The sequence below is a fragment of the Phyllobates terribilis genome, unplaced genomic scaffold, assembly GCF_046119375.1.
Source record: "Phyllobates terribilis strain yellow unplaced genomic scaffold, ASM4611937v1 Scaffold_1__5_contigs__length_1240528914, whole genome shotgun sequence".
Lineage (NCBI taxonomy): Eukaryota > Metazoa > Chordata > Amphibia > Anura > Dendrobatidae > Phyllobates > Phyllobates terribilis.
In genome coordinates this window covers 791,912,087-791,930,170 of record NW_027362761.1, presented here as the reverse complement: position 1 = coordinate 791,930,170, position 18,084 = coordinate 791,912,087, and the positions used below count along the sequence as shown (strand labels likewise).

At 39.3% G+C, this 18,084-nt stretch overlaps 1 protein-coding gene across 3 annotated transcripts in view; it reads right to left on the bottom strand.

Moving 5' to 3' along the window:
- Positions 1-18,084, bottom strand: part of EPHA5 (EPH receptor A5) — a 585,860-nt gene that overhangs the window by 415,992 nt on the left and 151,784 nt on the right. For all 3 annotated transcript variants that reach the window (XM_073637053.1, XM_073637052.1, XM_073637051.1), the window contains exon 3: positions 4,584-5,247. In XM_073637053.1, coding sequence (XP_073493154.1) covers positions 4,584-5,247 — 664 coding nt within the window. The remainder of the gene's footprint in view (positions 1-4,583; positions 5,248-18,084) is intronic.

The following is an 18,084-nucleotide window of genomic DNA, read 5'->3' as shown; positions in this document are numbered from 1 at the left end:
GAGTCAGGTGACTGGGAAGCTGGGGGCATGGCTAGAGAGAGGGAGAGACGAAGACTTTTGCGTGGGAAAGCGAGAGCAGGGTTCCGCTCAGGAGAGCAGTGTGAGAGGGTCCAGGCTCCTGGCTCCAGTATTGGAAGCAAGAGCCGAGTGCACTGGACCAGAGGAGTCAAGCCGACTAGAGAAGAGACTCAGGGTCTGTGGAGCCGAGCACGTGAGGTGCCGTGTTATGGACTAGGGGCTCAGCGGGTAAAACCGGAGACAGCCCGCTGCCGCCAGAAGGTGGAGCATTGTTTGGGCGGGGAAGCCTGAAGAAATCAACACCGGCATCAGCTGGCAACTGCCTTGTGGAGGAAAAGAGTCAGCTAAGTGTAAAAACTGACGATTACAACCGGTTTGACTCTGCTATATCTAGTTAAACTGTGAACTGTCAGTTAAAGACTTTTACCTGCTACTTCACTTGTTTTCCCCATATATTCCCCTGTTACTCCCTGCATGGAGATTGACCCTGTTATTATAAACTTCCCCTGTTTATTAACCCTGTATTGGCTGCTCTGTGTTTCTGTGTCGCTGCATCTAAAGTACCCGTGTTACAGAAGATCATGGGTCTTCCAGCAAGACAATGACCTAAAGCACTCAGGAATGGTTGAAAAAGAAAAAAATGGACTGTTTTAAAATGACCAGCAATGAGTCCTGACCTCAATCCCATTGAAAATATTTAGGGTGAGCTGAAATCTGCCATTGGGAAAAAGAACCCAGCAAGTATTCAAGAGCTTGAACAAAATGCAAGGGAAGAGTGGGAGAAAATCCTAGCTGAGAAGTGCAATAAGCTTACAGATGGCTACAAGAAACGTTTGGAGGTCATCAATGCCAAAGTGTGTGCAACCAAGTATTACTTAGGGGTGCCTTTATTGCTGCACATGCTGTTTATTCTGTTTTTTCTTTGAAATTGCAAGATGGAAGGTGAAAAACAATGTTTTATTGTTGTATTACTTTGGACTAATAATTAAAAAATCCTGTGGATATAACTTAGGTATATTTCCTTTTATTTCTGAAGATATTGTACAGTTTATGAAAAAAATGAAGGGGTGCCAATAATGGTGAGCAGCACTGTGTGTCACAGTGTGACTTTTTTTCATATGTTTTTCTCCAAAATGTCAGACATGCCTTTTTTTCTTAAATTAAAGAAAGGGTTGTTCTGCATTATTTTTTTGGCATGGATTAATTAAAATAATAAACGAGGCATGATCAACTTTTAATGCCCCTGCAGATCCAGTGCAGCCCATACCAGATGTCTGCGGCAGCTGTGGAAAGTGTCTGCCTAATTCGGATCCGTCAAGCGGCAATAGAAAGACATCTGATGATGTATGCTGCTATTCACTTGACCACTGCAGCCAATTACAGACTGCAGTGGTGCTGTGACTTCCTGAAAGGGCAGACAAAGCCTCTGGAGTCGACAGCGGGTTGCACTGGATTTATAAGACCGCTTGCAGTTGAGTATACCTCCGTTTATTATTTTTAATTAATGCATGCTTAAAAGATAAAAATTGTTAATGTCATACAAGGAATAGTGTAGGATTATATGCTATTTTCTAATAAAAAATGCATAAAAATGTATCCTATTTTTGCAATAGAAGTCAATAGCATAATTATGCAATCATAAGGGTATATGTTTGCATACCTTTTTAAAGTATATGTATGGATTCAATATCAGTCTTTTATTATCATTATCAGGTCATTTCTAACTCTAAATTCGTTTATCTATTATTATCACAGACCTTTCTTTTACATAAGGAGTATTACCATACTCTAAATGAATAAAAGAAAAGGGCACTCATCTTCAAAACGTAGAAAATTCAAGAGGGTTTTATTTCATTGAGTTTTTTTTTTTTTTTTACAGAATATACTCACAGAGGGGAAATAACCTTTACTGCTATCTCTTACCTTAACCATTCCCCTTGTCTTTTCATACAACTACAGTCAGAGCTTCACAGTGAATTCAGAGCTTCTAGTTGAATTCAACAATGTGAAAAATCTGGAATTTACGTTCACGCAATTGATAAGGATAAACTATTAAATATAAATTAATAAAATAAATATGCTATCCATATTTACCATACACATTGATATTTCCTTATACTAAATATTGATAGCAGCTTGAAAGTAATGATATTTTGACGTAGATTGTAACTTTAGGTATGAAATATTTGAGCGCATTATTAAAAAAAAAAGAAAATCTAATTTTTTTCCCAATAATTCTTCCATGGTATTGAATATAATAGATATGGACTAGACTGCTAGTCTGGAATAGTTTTATCTATGCAACTGTTCAGAAAAAAATATATATATAGTGGAAATTTTATAATTTTTCTATATTATGGAACAGAACACTAAGGCCTGAATTCATCAAGTCTGGCGTGACCTATGTTGGGGTGGCTAGAGGAGAATAGGAGAAACATGTTTTTTTCTATAAACCGGTGGGTGTTATAATCAGCTTACCTTGGGGGGCCGAGGCGTTGGTGGAGCGGAGTCCCAGGTGGCAGGGTCGAGGCAGGATAGGGTGTTCGGAGGCAGGAGTTTGGAGATTGCTGCTGCTGGGAGATCGCTACTGCCGGAAGCTTCTACAGCATGGGGCCCACAGCCATCTCCTGAGTCCTGCCTCTGCCGGAAGGCAGAAGCTTCTGAAGCTGCAATCTCCCCGCAGCAGCAATCTCCCGGCAGAAGCGACCCTGGGACCCCGCTCCACCAATGCCGGTAAGCGCGTACGGGTTATACAGTTCGGATTATAAAGCCCATTCCAGCTTTGTGCAGGTCTATGATCGTGTCCCTGACATCCTTAGAAAGCTCTTTGGTCTTGCCCATGTTGTAGAGGTTAGAGTCTGGCTGATTAATTGAGTTTGCGGACAGGGGTCTTTTATACAAGTGACTATGTAAGACAGCTGTCTTTAATGCAGGTAACGAGTTGATTAGGAGCATTAAAACTGGTCTGTAGGAGCCAAAACTCATAATGGTTTTTAGGGGATCAAATACTTATTTCTCACTGCAAAATACAAACAAATGTATCTAATTTATACAATGTGATTTTCCTGATTTTTTTGGGATATTTTATCTCTCAATGTTAAAATTAAACTACCCTTAAAATTATAGACTGTTGATTTCTTTGTCAGTGTGAAAACTTACAAAAACAGCAAGGAATCAAATAATTATTTCCTTCACTGTAAATGAGGTCTCCTCTGGGTCATCTTTTTTCTAAACTAAACAAGCCCAACTTTTTCAACTGAGAAACTGGATAAAACTCTTACATGTTATAAGTGGGTGATGATATTGCAAGGGAACATGCATAGGACTGCAACAATTTTTTTAAGCATTAGGTGTGAGGGTAGGTGATCATATCATGCATACAATAGCAGTAGACCATGGAGACTCAAAAGACAAGTTGTATTGTATTAGACAGATATTTATGTTATGCTCTTTTTAAGTTGCTTTTAGTATTGATAAAATCAGAAGTTAAGTATTTATAACTAGTTTCATCAAGAGAATTATAAAGTCCACAGGGAAGAGGTTAAATATGTCATATCACTGCTCTCAGTTCTGTTACACTGTATTACCGATCTGGACTTATTTTATTAGCAATACTAAATCAAAATAAATTCAAAATCAACAAGTGGATAGCTGAATCTGTCACCCTGATTAACCGACTTCTGCTGGAGCAGATATAATTAAAATCTGACCTGTTTACAAAGAGTGAAGGCGAAAATCATTGATCTGGAAGCAAATGTAATAAGCTTTTTAATTCCATCAAAATGTGATGTTACAGCAAAATGCACAAATAGATTGAGATACACGCATATGGTATTTCGAATACTCTTGTCCCTTTTCAGAAAACTCATCCCTGGTTGCAGTTTGTTATAAAAAAAAAAAACATGTATTATTTACCATCCCCAGGTCCAGGGCTGAGTATCTGCCCCAGCTCCCAATGTCTGATTTTGCCTGCAAAGCTGATGTCACGTCAAGAGAGCAGCAGTCAATCAATGAGCACAGTGGATCTGCTCATGTAGATGGAAAGCATTGCTCAGAGTCGCTGACCTCAGTGATAGCTAGCTGCCATGCTGTTGACGTGACGTCAGTGCTGAAGCCATTATAAGACACCAGGAGTAGTGGTGGAAATAAAGTGGTATATCTGGGTATGGTGACTAGAGAACGGTTTGTTTTTATATAACAAACCGTGCCAAGAGACTGGGATTTTTTAAAAGGTGATATATTCCGATTAATGCAACATATTCTACATTTGGTAACTACCAGTTTAGTCTGAAAATGTAAAATTACGTTCTCCTGCAATTTGTCCAGTTTATACATTTTTACAATAGGGGTTGTTCCATACAGTGTAACTTCATGATATGACTACCTCTTTGAGAAACCGGTCCCTTATTTACACCAAAATTTATGTAACAGATTTTGATTGTCTATGCATATCTGCCCTCTTCTTTTAGAAGGCTAGCCTACTTGAACACCATTTCTTGCAGCAATTTTTGAGCATCCATGACATTTTGAGCTTATCACTATTTCAATTTGGAATAAACTCTTACCTTGACAAGTATTGTTCTTTTCCTCGTAGCCCTCTTTACACATACATTTTCCAATTGGAACCAGCCATTCCCCTTCAGCACTGCAGTGCATTTTAGGAGCTTCTTCTGTCACTGAATTGTTGACACACACTCCAGATACTTCCAAAAGTTGGGATGAATCCGGTCCAGTTATAGTATCTTGGAAAAGTGCTAAGTTACGTACCACTGAGGGGCATTTCTTGTAGTACACACGGACAGAGACTAGAGCAATACATGCTCCTACATCTTGGAAGGCAAGATAGAAGCCTTTCTTGGTCAATGGTCCAACATCTCTTACCTCTGTGTTTAGCTTCATGACTCTATCACCCAAGTCCAATTCTGTAAAGCTTTCATCAGCTGCAATAGTATCAATTTTAATATACTGATTTTCCCTTATATTCCTGCTGTCTTCTTCATTTGATTCAAAATAATATACATTGAAAGTTTCTTTACAAGTACCAAGTCCTCCTGGAAGACTGTTGCAATCCCGCAGAGTAAATTTGAGCTCAATGAAGATTCTTGACGCTCCTTCATTTGAGATCCAACTCGTCAGGAGCCAGTTATTCTGATTCTGTTCCATGACTTTGCATACTTGATATGTATGTATTGGAGCATAGTTCTCATCAACCTCACCAATTTCTTCCCACTGCAGGAAAAAAAAATCCAAATTAGACATTATGTCACAAAAAAAGTATAAGTGCATTTAGAAGTGTAGTAATAACTAATTACATGGGAAACGGATAAACATCTGTACATATTTAGTATAGTAAAATGTGTAGGGCTTACATTTGAAGATACATTACAAAAAGACAGCTATTGACTTTCAACACCACCATAATTATGCATGCTGTGTCATGCATGCATATGTATTTCAGCCACTAGAAGTTAATAAGCAACTGCCATACCCTTCTAGCTGCAGATTATCGCTAACTGCAACAAAACATTGGACATACAGTGCTGGCCAAAAGTATTGGCACCCCTGCAATTCTGTCAGATAATACTCAGTTTCTTCATGAAAATGATTGCAATCACAAATTCTTTGGTATTATTCTCTTCATTTAATTTGCTTGCAAGGAAAAAACACAAAAGAGAATGAAGCAAAAATCAAATCATTGATCATTTCACACAAAACTCCAAAAATGGGCCAGACAAAAGTATTGGCACCCTCAGCCTAATACTTGGTTGCACAACCTTTAGCCAAAATAACTGCGAACAACCACTTCCGGTAACCATCAATGAGTTTCTTACAATGCTCTGCTGGAATTATAGACCATTCTTCTTTGGCAAACTGCTCCAGGTCCCTGATATTTGAAGGGTGTCTTCTCCAAACTGCCATTTTGAGATCTCTCCACAGGTGTTCTATGGGATTTAGGTCTGGACTCATTGCTGGCCACCTTAGAAGTCTCCAGTGCTTTCTCTAAAACCATTTTATAGTGCTTTTGGAAATGTGTTTTGGGTCATTGTCCTGCTGGAAGACCCATGACCTCTGAGGGAGACCCAGCTTTCTCACACTGGGCCCTACATTATGCTGCAAATTTGTTGGTAGTCTTCAGACTTCAGAATGGCATGCACACGGTCAAGCAGTCCAGTGCCAGAGGCAGCAAAGCAACCCCAAAACATCAGGGAACCTCCGCCATGTTTGACTGTAGGGACCGTGTTCTTTTCTTTGAATGCCTCTTTTTTTTTCCTGTACACTCTATGTTGATGCTTTATCCCAAAAAGCTCTGCTTTTGTCTCATCTGACCAGAGAACATTCTTCCAAAACGTTTTAGGCTTTCTCAGGTAAGTTTTGGCAAACTCCAGCCTGGCTTTTTTATGTCTCGGGGTAAGAAGTGGGGTCTTCCTGGGTATCCTACCATACAGTCCCTTTTTCATTCAGACGTCAACGGATAGTACGGGTTGACACTGTTGTACCCTCGGACTGCAGGGCAGCTTGAACTTGTTTGGATGTTAGTCGAGGTTCTTTATCCACCATCCGCACAATCTTGCGTTGAAATCTCTCGTCAATTTTTCTTTTCCGTCCACATCTAGGGAGGTTAGCCACAGTGCCATGGGCTTTAAACTTCTTGATGACACTGCGCACGGAAGACACAGGAACATTTAGGTCTTTGGAGATGGACTTGTAGCCTTGAGATTGCTCATGCTTCCTCACAATTTGGTTTCTCAAGTCCTCAGACAGTTCTTTGGTCTTCTTTCTTTTCTCCATGCTCAATGTGGTACACACAAGGACACAGGACAGAGGTTGAGTCAACTTTAATCCATGCTAACTGGCTGCAAGTGTGATTTAGTTATTGCCAACACCTGTTAGGTGGCACAGGTAAGTTACAGGTGCTGTTAATTACACGAATTAGAGAAGCATCACATGATTTTTCAAAGGGTGCCAATACTTTTGTCCACCCCCTTTTTTAGGTTTGGTGTGGAATTATATCCAATTTGGCTTTAGGACAATTCTTTTTGTGTTTTTTAATTGAAGACAAATTAAATTAAGAGAATAATACCAAAGAATTTGTGACTGCAATCATTTTCAGGAAGAAACTGACCATTATCTGACAGAATTGCAGGGGTGCCAATACTTTTGGCCAGCACTGTACTGACATCCAACATGCTTTATCCCTCTTTTCTCTAACATATTTTTTTCAAAGGAGAATGGGAAGCCTCCATTGACATAAAATTATTGAATGATTTCACAAAACTGTAGAGAGAGCTCAAGACAAAGAAAATATTGCAGTAGTAATGGATCATTGTAGGTAAAATTACAATTCCATCTGTGAAAGACTTATAAAAACTGGAGCTGAAAGCGTAAGTGGCATACATTGTTTAAGCATTCAAAATATGTAAAAAAAGTATTTTATACAAATATATATTATATATACAGTACAGACCAAAAGTTTGGACACAACTACTCATTTAAGATTTTTCTGTATTTTCATGACTATGAAAATTGTACATTCACACTGAAGGCATAAAAACTATGAATTAACACATGTGGAATTATATACTTAACAAAAAAGTGTGAAACAACTGAAAATATGTCTTATATTCTAGGTTCTTCAAAGTAGCCACGTTTTGCTTTGATGACTGCTTTGAACACTCTTGGCATTCTCTTGATGAGCTTCAAGAGGTAGTCACTGGAAATGGTCTTCCAACAATCTTGAAGGAGTTACCAGAGATGCTTAGCACTTATTGGCCCTTTTGCCTTCACTCTGCGGTCCAGCTCACCCCAAACCATCTCGATTGGGTTCAGGTCTGGTTACTGTGGAGGTCAGGTCATCTGGCGTAGCACCTCATCACTCTCCTTCTTGGTCAAATAGCCCTTACACAGCCTGGAGGAGTGTTTGGGGTCATTGTCCTGTTGAAAAATAAATGATGGTCCAACTAAATGCAAACCGGATGGAATAGCATGCCGCTGCAAAATGCTGTGGTAGCCCTGCTAGTTCAGTATGCCTTCAATTTTGAATAAATCCCCAACAGTGTCACTAGCAAAGCACCCCCACACCATCACACCTCCTCCTCCATGCTTCACGGTAGGAACCAGGCATGTAGAGTCCATCCGTTCACCTTTTCTGCATCACACAAAGACACGGTGGTTGGAACCAAAGATCTCAATTTTGAGACAAGTCTCTTCTGCTTGTTGCCTGTCCTTAGCAGTAGTTTCCTAGCAGCTATTTTACAATGAAGGCCTGCTGCACAAAGTCTCCTCTTTACAGTTGTTTAAGAGATGTGTCTGCTGCTAGAAATCTGTGTGGCATTGACCTGGTCTCTAATCTGAGCTGATGTTAACCTGCGATTTCTGAGGCTGGTGACTCGGATAAACTTATCCTCAGAAGCAGAGGTGACTCTTGGTCTTCCTTTCCTGGGGCGGTCCTCATGTGAGCCAGTTTCTTTGTAGCGCTAGATGGTTTTTCAACTGCACTTGGGGACACTTTCAAAGTTTGACCAATTTTTAGGACTGACTGACCTTCATTTCTTAAAGTAATGATGGCCACTCGTTTTTCTTTACTTAGCTGCTTTTTTCTTGCCATAATACAAATTCTAACAGGCTATTCCGTAGGACTTTCAGCTGTGTATCCACCAGACTTCTGCACAACACAACTGATGGTCCCAACCCCATTTATAAGTCAAGAAATCACACTTATTAAACCTGACAGGGCACACCTGTGAAGTGAAAACCATTTCCGGTGACTACCTCTTGAAGCTCATCAAGAGAATGCCAAGAGTGTGCAAAGAAGTCATTAAAGCAAAAGGTGGCTACTTTGAAGAACCTAGAATATAAGACATATTTTCAGTTGTTTCACACTTTTTTGTTAAGTATATAATTCCACATGTGTTAATTCATAGTTTTGATGCCTTCCGTGTGTACGTACAATTTTCATAGTCATGAAAATACAGAAAAATCTTTAAATGAGAAGGTGTGTCCAAACTTTTGGTCTGTACTGTATATATATTTTTTATTTCTATCGTGCCATCATATTCCACATCACTTTACAATTCAGAGGGAGCTTGTACAAACAAGATGAGACATTACAGAGTAACGCAAAGTTCAACAGATACCAAGAAGATTGAGTGCCCAAAGCTCAAGCTTACAATCTATGAGGAAATAGGGGTGAAACAAGAGGTAAAAATAAAAGTGCTTGTCATGTAATGTTGAGCCATCAGTATAATAGATAGGCTCATTCAAATAATATTGCATGAACTAGTAACCAACCATTATCTGTTTAAATACAGAAACAAAATGCTATTGCATACATGAAGGGGTGAACAGGGAATAGTTAGATGACTGAGGTGATAGGCTAGTCCAAAGAAATATGTTTTAGGGCATGCTTGATACAATGGATACTGGGAATTAACCAGATTGCACATTGTAATACATTCCAAAAGACTGGTGCAGCATGAGAGAAATCTTGGAGACGGAGGCTATAGAGGATGCTAGTCTTAGGTAATTAGTGGAACAGAGAGGACAGGTAGAGCGATAGACAGAAATGAGGGAGGAGATGTAGGGTGGTGCAGAACTGTGGAAAGCTTTGTGTGTAAGAGTGCTAAGATTATATTGTACTCTGTATCAAATGGGTAACCAGTGCAATGACTGGTACAGAGTGACGGCATCAGTGTACTGGTTGGACAGAAATATGATCCTGGCTGCTGCATTAAGGATAGATTGGAGAGGGGAAGGTTTAGTAATGGGGAAACCGATAAATAGAGAGTTGCAATAGTCCACACGAGAATGAAACTGTTAGAACCCTCCAGTTTGATTTTTCCATCTTGTGTTTTGCGGTCACATGACCACCTGCCTTTATATTCCAGCTCCGCCCTTCTGACTGTGCTGGACTTCAGTCTTGTTTGACTGTTTCTCTAGCCTGGTGCGTCGGTGCCTATCTCTGTCAGTTCGCTTGGTCCTTCTGGGACCTCTAGTACCTTTTAGTCAGTTTGTCTTTTGTGTTCTGCAACAACTTCTCTGTTTACCTGGTGTCCCATTTTTGTTCCAGTCCTTAGTTCTATTAGGGACCCCTCCCCTTATGCTATAGGTCTTCGTTCATACTAGCTGAGGCCTAAGGCGGGTCTGTTCGCTAGGAACAGGCAGCCCGCTACATCGTAGGGATTAAGCTTAGTCTTACTGTTGGGACAGCTTTCCCCCTTCTTTCCTTAGTTCATGTTGCAGATCATAACAGAATCAAAGCAACATTAAGACTTTTTGCAGAGTCAAAGGTAAAGAAAGGTTAGAGATTCTTTTTTGTGCAAGTGACATGAGCAAGCAGGTGACTGGATATAAGGAATAAATAAAAGATCCGAATCAAATATAACCCCAAGACAGCAAGCTTAGGAGTTATGGTAGAACCACAGATTGAAATGGTAATTTCAGGTTTAGGTAGGTTGGTAGAGGGAAGAGGGGAATACAAGTAGTTAAATTTTCGAAAGATTCAGTGTTAGATAGTGGGAGGACATAAAGTTAGAGACAATCACTAGTATTTTGTTGCAATGCTTGGATGTTGTCAGGAGGAGTATATAACTGGATGTTATCAGCATAGAGATGGTACTGAAAAGCAAATCTACTTATGGTTTGTTCAGTAGGAGCAGTGTACAGAGAGAAGAGGAGGGGGCCTAGGACTGAATGCTAAGGAGCCCCAACAGTAAGTGGAAGAGGAGGGAGTAGAAGAGCCGGCAATTGATGAAGGAGCAGTCAGAGAGGTAGAAGGAGAACCAAGACAAAACTGTGTATATATATATATATATATATATATATATATATATATATATATATACATACTGTAAATATATATGTGTGTGTATACAGTATATAGGTATATATTTATATATACAGTACAGACCAAAAGTTTGGACACACCTTCTCATTTAAAGATTTTTCTGTATTTTCATGACTTTGAAAATTGTACATTCACACTGAAGGCATCAAAACTATGAATTAACTCATGTGGAATTATATACTTAACAAAAAAGTGTGAAACAACTGAAAATATGTCTTATATTCTAGGTTCTTCAAAGTAGCCACCTTTTGCTTTGATGACTGCTTTGCACACTCTTGGCATTCTCTTGATGAGCTTCAAGAGGTAGTCACCGGAAATGGTTTTCACTTCACAGGTGTGCCCTGTCAGGTTTAATAAGTGTGATTTCTTGCCTTATAAAAGGGGTTGGGACCATCAGTTGTGTTGTGCAGAAGTCTGGTGGATACACAGCTGATAGTCCTACTGAATAAACTGTTAGAATTTGTATTATGGCAAGAAAAAAGCAGATAAGTAAAGAAAAACAAGTGGCCATCATTACTTTAAGAAATGAAGGTCAGTCAGTCCGAAAAATTGGGCAAACTTTGAAAGTGTCCCCAAGTGCAGTTGCAAAAACCATCAAGCGCTACAAAGAAACTGGCTCACATGAGGACCGCCCCAGGAAAGGAAGACCAAGAGTCACCTCTGCTTCTGAGGATAAGTTTATCCACGCCACCAGCCTCAGAAATCGCAGGTTAACAGCAGCTCAGATTAGAGACCAGGTCAATGTCACACAGAGTTCTAGCAGCAGACACATCTCTACAACAACTGTTAAGAGGAGACTTTGTGCAGCAGGCCTTCGTGGCAAAAAGCTGCTAGGAAACCATTGCTAAGGACAGGCAACAAGCAGAAGAGACTTGTTTGGGCTAAATAACACAAGGAATGGACATTAGACCAGTGGAAATCTGTGCTTTGGTCTGATGAGTCCAAATTTGAGATCTTTGGTTCCAACCACCGTGTCTTTGTGCGATGCAGAAAAGGTGAACGGATGGACTCTACATGCCTGGTTCCCACCGTGAAGCATGGAGGAGGAGGTGTGATGGTGTGGGGGTGCTTTGCTGGTGACACTGTTGGGGATTTATTCAAAATTGAAGGCATACTGAACCAGCATAGCTACCACAGCATCTTGCAGCGGCATGCTATTCCATCCGGTTTGCGTTTATTTGGACCATCATTTATTTTTCAACAGGACAATGACCCCAAACACACCTCCAGGCTGTGTAAGGGCTATTTGACCAAGCAGGAGAATGATGGGGTGCTACGCCAGATGACCTGGCCTCCACAGCCACCAGACCTGAACCCAGTCGAGGTGGTTTGGGGTGAGCTGGACCGCAGAGTGAAGGCAAAAGGCCAAGTGCTAAGCATCTCTGGGAACTCCTTCAAGATTGTTGGAAGACCATTTCTGGTGACTACCTCTTGAAGCTCATCAAGAGAATGCCAAGAGAGTGCAAAGCAGTCATCAAAGCAAAAGGTGGCTACTTTGAAGAACCTAGAATATAAGACATATTTTCAGTTGTTTCATACTTTTTTGTTAAGTATATAATTCCACATGTGTTAATTCATAATTTTGATACCTTCAGTGTGAATGAACAATTTTCATAGTCATGAAAATACAGAAAAATCTTTAAATGAGAAGGTGTGTCCAAACTTTTGGTCTGTACTGTACATATAAATATATATATTTATGTGTAAATGTAGATAGATATACTACGTATACATACAGTATGTAAGCATACACTGTATATTCATATTATTTTTGTCATGATTATAAGTGGATAGATAGACGAAGCTTGGCTAAAAGGCCAGACGGTCCCCAGTCCTTACCCAGATGGAAGTTTTCTTTTGGGTTGTTTTCCAAGATTAGGTATGTTCAAGAAAACCATGCACAGTTGATAACATGAGTATAATTTAATTATTTATATCGTATATTTACTTCTACAGCCCGCCTTGTATATATATTGTAAGATTTTTGTATTTTAGGAATTTTCTACTAATTTTTATCTATTCACATATGTGCAAGTAACTTTTCTTTTATATCAGATTTCGTTCCTATAGCCTCTATTTGAGCATGGAAAGATATTATTCTTTGCTGACTTTTGAATATTATTTTTTTCCCAATTATTCTAGTTTGGTAAAGTAGCTAACCACCAATGATGATCTGTTACTACCGTAGCCAGAAGAAATTTGAGAGGTTCCAACTATGGCAAGGCGAGTTCTGACACATTATAAATTTAGTTTTATATATAAAATGATGGGTCACTTTTCCTGAAAAAAAAATCATAAAAAACCTTCTCAGAAATCTTGAAGGAAACCTTGTAACTTAAATAAATATTAAATAGTAATTTTGTGGTTCCAGTGAGGCATGAATGGTCCTCCCTCCATTTTTTGAGAAAAGCAAACTCATAAGTCAGATTGCAAAGTCCCATAACAGTACGGGACAGGTGGACTCTATAGAAAGTCTGTTTAGTGAGCAATTAATCTTCCAGCGGGACACAAAAATTCTTGAAAAGGTGCCACAGAAAACAGAAACGAGCTCACTTCACTTGAGAATGGAAATGTAGCAAAATGGAAAATGATGGTTAGGAGAGCAGATGCTATCACTCATTTCTAATATGACTTATCAATCCCCATTTGTCCCACTACAATAAGCCAATTATAATTTCTAAACCAACAATGTACCTTTTATGGGTTAGGGTAATTAGAGCGTTCTTTTATTCGCGCTCATTAAATTATACTTTCAGTTGGTGAGAAAAGTGCTGTACTGGGGGACATTAAAACAGTAGGAAAGTCTTTGAGAAATCAAAACCTCTAAATAATTCACAGAGAATCCTAGTATTGCAGCATTTGGTATTAAAAATGTTTTTTTTTTCTATGTTCTACTTGGGATTACTATTTTTTGGTGGATTAAGATCTCATTCATATTGCAGCCCCAGTGCTCTGTCGTACAGGCTTTATATTGCAGTCCCAGTTTACTGTCGTACATGAGTTCTCAAACTCCTGCTAAAATGCCAAAAAGACAAAAATAAAGAACATTTTTTATGTTGCCCAAAATTCATGAAACATGTGAGCCATTTTGATTAAAAAGTCAACAAAGTACACAAGAGAAAAAAAAAAGAAAAGTGACTTTAAAAAATCACAAATAATAAATGGGGCTCCATATGTACAGAAAAATTTTCCATCAAAATATTTTCTTCTAGAAGAGAATTTTCAAATACAACAATTTTTTTTCTCTTCAGATACATGTGTGTATAGTTTTCTATCAGAGGCATACAGAGGTCAGTCGAAACCTCATGTACCCTTATGGAATCCCCATTATGGATAAGTACAAAATAAGTAACCATGATACTACTATACATCCAAAAGAATAGGCACATGCGGTTCCATTTAGGGACAACTATTACTCACTATATACGGTAATTAAAAAAATATCACAACCCAACGAATGTTAAATCTGCAGTCTGCAAAAAAATTCAAAATAATTAATGTATTATCCATATAATTGTTAAAATGAAACAAAGTAAAGAATTGATATAAATATTATTTTTTTAGTTACGCTATATTTTATCCATCGATACTTGACACCCATTAAAAACATGTTCAAAGTATTAAAAGAATAAGCCTGCTTGCTGATGGTTTCAAGGTAGCAATTGATTGGTAGACAGAGAATCCCTTAAATAATAAGACAAAGACTATTCCTGCCTAGTAGCTATAGTAAGCAGGAAGTACAGTATAAGTTTCGGTAAAATGTAAGAAATCTGTTACTATCAAAATTATTTCTTTCTGATTTTGCATCCTTCATAGAGAGAAGAAATCCATCTGTTAGGAATAACATTTGTTATGAATTTCCACAAAAAAATCGCTTTCTGGTGAATCTGCATTTTTTGCTATTCAATTCTTAGGAATCTAGCAATATTGCAGCCATCCTCCCGCCATTTTGCTGGATTTTTTTGAGGGCCAGAAAAAATACATTACACTTACTGGCTCTGATCAGTCTTACAACACCCCAGCACCTGTATTCTGTTCTTTCGACGCTGAGGACAATGATTGACATCACACAGTCATAAAGGGGGAAGATGCTCGTTATGACAGATGAATATACTGTATTGCATTATTTTTTAACCCCTTCCATTTCTTAAGCTTTGTGTTTTTGAGAGACCCTTGTAAAAAATAAATGTACTTTCAAGAAAATTGGGGCATGTTTGATTCAGACAGATTTTATTTGGACCAAATGGAATCTGAGAGCTGAATTGATTAAATCTTCCTGAATAAAATTTTGGTAGATTCACTCCTGACAAAAAGTAACCATGGCCACCAACTTGGACAATGTCAATATGGACGCAATGTCATTGAGGGGTTCGGGTATGGAGCCCGAACACAGACTTCCTCAGAAAATCCGTGTTACTGTTCATGTTTGGCACCCCGAACATCAGGTGTTTCCAACTCCATCATCTGTGTGACACATGGGAAACAAGGGCTCTTATGGGCAGAAAGATCATTACAGCAAGAGCCCGCAGCTGTGACCAGTGGTAAAAAGCATATCGCTGGTCACAGGCGTCAGCTGTTTAGAGACTACTACTCTCATCAGTCTATGCCTGCTGTCTCTGATAACAGCGAGAGCAGGCGCCACTGATGGGAGTAGTCATCAGCTGGCGGCTGTGTTCAAAGTAAATAAAAAAATTAAATAAATAAATATTGAAATAAAAATAAAAAATACAGTTATAATCACCTTAACAACTAATCCATGATGCCCTTGTCCCCTGTAAAAAAAGCAAAAATCAAAAAACACCATCATACTCACCTTAACACGCAATCCCTGATGCACTTGCCACTTAAAAAAGAGAAAAAATAATAAACCACCATAATATTCACCTGTCTGCTGTAATCCACACTGTCCCACAACAATCTGGATCAATTGTAGAGCAGCTGATGTGACTGCTCTCCCCAGAAGTCGGCTAACACTGACACAGTTCTCACACAGCGGCTGTGCCATAAGTGAGTTCACCGGGGTACATCAGCTAATGAACTCCAATGAACTTTATGACAGCAGCTCAGCGCTACACACTGCCTGTGTTAGTGTGAGCCTGCTGTCTGTTGTGTAGAGCAGTGACATCAGTGATTTCTGAAGTGACTCCTGTACAAGTAATCCAGATCGTTGTTGGACAGTATGGATTATCTTCACGGCGTACAGGTGAGTATTATGGTGGTTTATTATTTTTTCTCTTTAATAGGTGACAATGGCCTTGGGGATTAGGTGCTAGGTGAGTATAAATTTGCTTTTTTATTTTTGTTTTTTCACATGGGAAAATGGCTTTAGGGGATTAGGCGTTAAGATGAGTATAACTATTTTCTTTTATTTTTAAATAAATGTGTAAAAAATGGTGTGGACTTTTATTTCAAATAAAGGATTTTTTGTAGACTGTGTGTTTATTTACAAACTTTTACATCTTCCGCTGAGACTGTGAATGCAGAATAGTGTGTTGTCTGCCGGGTGCTCGGATTCGGCATATTGCCGATCGGATAGACAGATTTCTGGGTGAGGCTGAGGAAAACCCAGTGGTCATGGTACCAATGACAAAGTTAGGGGGAGGTGGAAGGTCCATAAAAATGATAACAGGGAACTAGGAGAGAAGCTGAAGACCAGGACCTTCAATGTGGTGTTTTCAGAAACACTGCCGGTGCCACGAGAGTCACTAGAAAGATAGCGGGAGCTTTGGCAGATAAAAGAGTGGCTTAGAAATTCATGGAGAACTGGGCTAACTTCTCTGTCAGCTACAGGCTCTACAGTAGAGATTGGCTGCACCTCAATGGGGAGGGTGCAGCTGTGCTGGGGGAAAAAATGGTCAGATGGATGAAGGAGCTTTTAAATTAGGAGCTGGGGAGAGATGGTAGTTGTGCAAATAAGGGGATAGATAGAGTAGACAGAGAGAGTGAGACAGTAGGGGTCAATGAGGATTTGGGCGGGCTGGGTCATGCAAGGAAAGTAGGGAGGTGAATAGGAGTCATAAATGTGCTAATAGTATTACATTTCTGCTGGCAAATGCAAGAAGTCTTGCAAACAAAATTAATGAATTGGAGACTCTTATGTCAACCACAGATTACGATGTGGTGGGCATTATGAAAACGTGACTGAACAAATGTCATGACTGGGTGAAAAACATAGAGGGTTACACTACCTTCAGAAAGGACAGGAAATACAAAAAAAGGTGGAGCGGTGTGTGTATTTTAGTTCAATTCAATTTAACACCTCTGCTCAATGACGAAATTGGGGGGAGCTGCGACAATGTACAATCAGTATGGGTAAATGTACATGGTGATGGCTATAATGGAAAGCTGCTAATTGGAGTTTGCTATTAGCCTCCTAATATAGCTTAATAGATAGAGGATGAAATGTTCCAACAAATTAAAAAGGCAGCAAATAATAATAGGATCCTTATTATGGGGGATTTTAACTATCCAGACATTCAATGGGACATCGAATCTTCTGTTTGTGCTAAAAGCAGCAAGTTCTTATCTGCAGTTTAAGACCATTACATCTCTCAGTTGGTAGATGAACCAACCAGGGGAGATAATTTTCCGGATCTGGTCCTGTCAAATAAACCTGATACAATTTCATATCTACACGTCAGTGAGCATTTGGGATGCAGTGACCATAATATGGTAAGTTTCAATGTAATATTCAATAAAACATTTCAAAGGGGAAACTTTAGGAAAGCTGGTTTCAACAAATTAAGGGAAGAGTTTAAAGGGAATATGTCACCCTCTCAGACTTATATAACCTATTAATATGGGCATACGGGTGATAGAAATGTTAATCAAGTCCAACCTGTATGCCTCATATTAATGGTCTTGTTGTTGAGAAGTCATCTTTTATATATTTATGCTAATGATTCCTTCCAGGCCCCAGGGCATAGAGTGCATAGAAGAAATCCCCGCCTCCTCTCTTCATTATAATGCCAACCACCTCCCATGAACGTAAAAGTGCCCTGTGACGTGAAGTTGCAGTGCGGTAATCCTGCACCTGCGCCTTGCACTCCCTTCATGATCCGGACCTCTTCCTCTCTTCTATGGAAGGAAATCGCAGTGACTCGCCTACGCCTGCGCCGAAGATCACTGAATATTTTATTCCTGGCCGGGGCCAGGAAGGAATCATTAGCATAAGGATATAAAATACAATTTCACAACAATACCACTAATATGAGGCATACAGG